This window comes from Buceros rhinoceros, unplaced genomic scaffold (assembly GCF_000710305.1).
Source record: "Buceros rhinoceros silvestris isolate BGI_N320 unplaced genomic scaffold, ASM71030v1 scaffold3439, whole genome shotgun sequence".
NCBI classification, from domain to species: Eukaryota; Metazoa; Chordata; class Aves; order Bucerotiformes; family Bucerotidae; genus Buceros; species Buceros rhinoceros.
In genome coordinates this window covers 127,503-130,308 of record NW_010429632.1, presented here as the reverse complement: position 1 = coordinate 130,308, position 2,806 = coordinate 127,503, and the positions used below count along the sequence as shown (strand labels likewise).

General features: G+C 42.7%; 1 protein-coding gene across 1 annotated transcript in view; it reads left to right on the top strand.

Annotated features, from left to right (window-relative positions):
• PCSK2 (proprotein convertase subtilisin/kexin type 2) overlaps positions 1 to 993 on the top strand; it is a gene marked incomplete at its 5' end in the record, with an annotated part of 82,928 nt that extends 81,935 nt beyond the window's left edge. Inside the window, one exon of the mRNA XM_010142693.1 lies at positions 240 to 993. Coding sequence (XP_010140995.1) covers positions 240 to 726 — 487 coding nt within the window. The remainder of the gene's footprint in view (positions 1 to 239) is intronic.
• Positions 994 to 2,806: the final 1,813 nt, after the last annotated feature.

Here is a 2,806-nt window from a genome sequence, read left to right as displayed (position 1 = left end):
CTTTCCCTAGGTATGCATTTCATACTGCATTTTCAAAATAAGATTTCGCTATCGTGTTCTAAAAAGAGAACCTTCTCTTTCTGACTGTTTGCAACTATTATTTCCTTAATTTTCCCATGTACTATTAAGGCAAATAATACAGGTTTTTCTGTGAGGCACCAACCCCCCGTACCTTTAGCATGAGCCATGTCATGCTGTGTATATGCTTTTAATTTGCTTAATTATCTTTTGCCCTGCAGAAAGATACCACCAAGTGGCAAGCTGGTCCTCACGCTTACAACTGATGCTTGTGAGGGGAAGGAAAACTTTGTCCGATACCTTGAACACGTCCAAGCAGTTATAACTGTGAATTCAACCAGGCGAGGAGACCTCAACATCAACATGACCTCGCCAATGGGAACAAAGTCCATTTTACTGAGCCGGCGCCCCAGGGATGACGACTCCAAGGTGGGTTTTGACAAATGGCCTTTCATGACCACACACACTTGGGGAGAAGACCCGCGAGGCACCTGGTCTCTCGAGATTGGGTTTGTGGGCAGCCTGCCACAGCGGGGCGTGCTGAAGGAGTGGACACTGATGCTGCACGGGACTCAGAGCGCACCGTACATAGACCAAATAGTAAAAGATTATCAGTCCAAACTGGCCATGTCCAAGAAGGAAGAGCTGGAAGAAGAGTTAGATGAAGCAGTGGAGAGAAGCCTGAAGAGTATACTGAGCAAGAACTAGCGCTGTTCTGCATGACGGTGTCTTTCCTTCCCCAGATCCCTCTACTTGCCTTTCTACTATCCAAACCTCTGTGTTAGACATATTACAATGATCGTCTCTGTAGCCAAATTATCACCCTTTCTTGATTTTAAAGTCTTATGTCTCATCAGTAATTATTTGAATTACCACTGAAGCAATTCTTTTTTACTCCAAACCACAAATATACTGTCCCCCACCGAATACTATGTACAGTTTGTGACTGTAAATGATTTTTCTTCTGTGTCATACGGATGCGTTATAACCTGCAAAGAATTTGATGGCTTTTCCCTTCATATTTTTGTGGTAAATGTTGTTTCTATTAAAAAGGAGAGTGAATTTTAACATTGGCGGTTGGTGATAATGGCCACATTTTAAAAAATTATTGTGAGAGAGGCAATCACAAAGAGGTTGGCTGGAGAGGTCTCGGAACGTCAAACAGCTCCTTCTGCATCATTGACTTCAGTGGGACTCTTCCCCATTGCATTCAACCAAAGTAGCACTAGACCCTACAAAAAGAAGTAATCCAGAGATGATGAAGAAAATTTACCAATCCCACTTGCAGAAACGCAGTTCTTTTGAGAGCTTTCTTTAATACGTACACTCACACACGCGCGCTAATGCTTCAGCCACAGGACGGGCCAAGGGGCATGCAATAAGGAGGGCAAAGCGATGCCAAAGCCGGGTGTCATGGGGAAGAGCTTTGCAAGCAGGGTCAGGGCATTCTAGAAGCACAAGTTTCAGGTTTTTTGTTTTGCTTTTTTTCCCCAATTTTGGCAATACTAATCAATTTGCCATCTTCCAGAATGAGCACATGGGGAATGAGCTGTAGGATTTCTGGCAACCTGTGTGCATCTGCTCGTCTCTATACCGAGATGTGCTACAGCAGCGCAAGGTGAGGCTGTGTCAAGCACCTCCAACCACAGACCCCTGTTTTCTGGGGTGTACAACCTGGCCATCAGCAAATTGCTGTGGGAGAAATTTGAAGGACACAGTTTCAGTCCCAAAGCAAATTTCAATTCATTTAATTTTTAAAAATAGAGATGTGTTATTTTTATGTTATACAAATGTATTTAAGGAGAAAAATATGCCTAAGTTATTAATATGTAATGCAAAGTTGGCCTTCTTAGGAAATAAAAGGTAGTGTGTTTGGGAGGATTTGTGGGTAATCATTGTTCTTTGCTGTTTAAATAGAGTCAGTCCCACCCTCACTTTTCATACATGAGTAAAGTCAGTCTCTCTTCCCTTGGAGTCTGCTCTGGCGGTTGCCTCAGACGCAGCATCCTCCTTGGTGAGAATTACTCATGGTAGCAACCACTACATGTTCTCAGGTGTGAGATCGCAAGTTAACCTTTGAATAATAAGGGGTCTTGATTCTGCAAATACTTAGGCACTCGCTCGCAGGAAAGGCCATCAGTGGACCTACTCAAATGCTAATTTTAAGCGAGTGCTTCAGATCTTTGCAGGACCCAAGATCTACTTTTTAGCAGTGACTCGTTTCAGAATTTTATTATGTATTTTTAATATGCAGGGTATTAATCTAAAATGTTTTAATAAGAGTCGTCCTGGTTGATGAGGTGCATAGTGGTAGAAGCATATTCAGTAAGTGAACATTTATCTAACAAATTAAAAGTGTAACCCAAAGGTTATATGGTGGACACGGTTCACTTGAGAATGTATAATCTGTGCAGTTATGTCTAGTGAATTTCCATCTTTTTTCTTTCCATAAGAGGGCGGTTTTTTCCTTTACAAACCCAAATGCAAAATAAACAGCTCACCCTACTCAAAGTCTATGTGAATTACACTCTAAAGCCAGGACAAGCAGCCTCGTGCTGCTCATGGGTTCCTCATGGGTTGCGTGCAGCCGTCCCTTGGACGGTCGAGTCACACTGGGGTAAAACAGGCGTCAGCAGGAGAAGCACCAGGCCCTGGGTGATTTTTATTTTTTGAAGTGCTTTTGGTAATTTGTTCACATACATTATAGTGCCAACTGTCTTCAGTGTGGTGATTTAAAACTGAACCCAAGGACAAGATGGGTCCGTTTCAAAGCACGAACTGGAGTTGA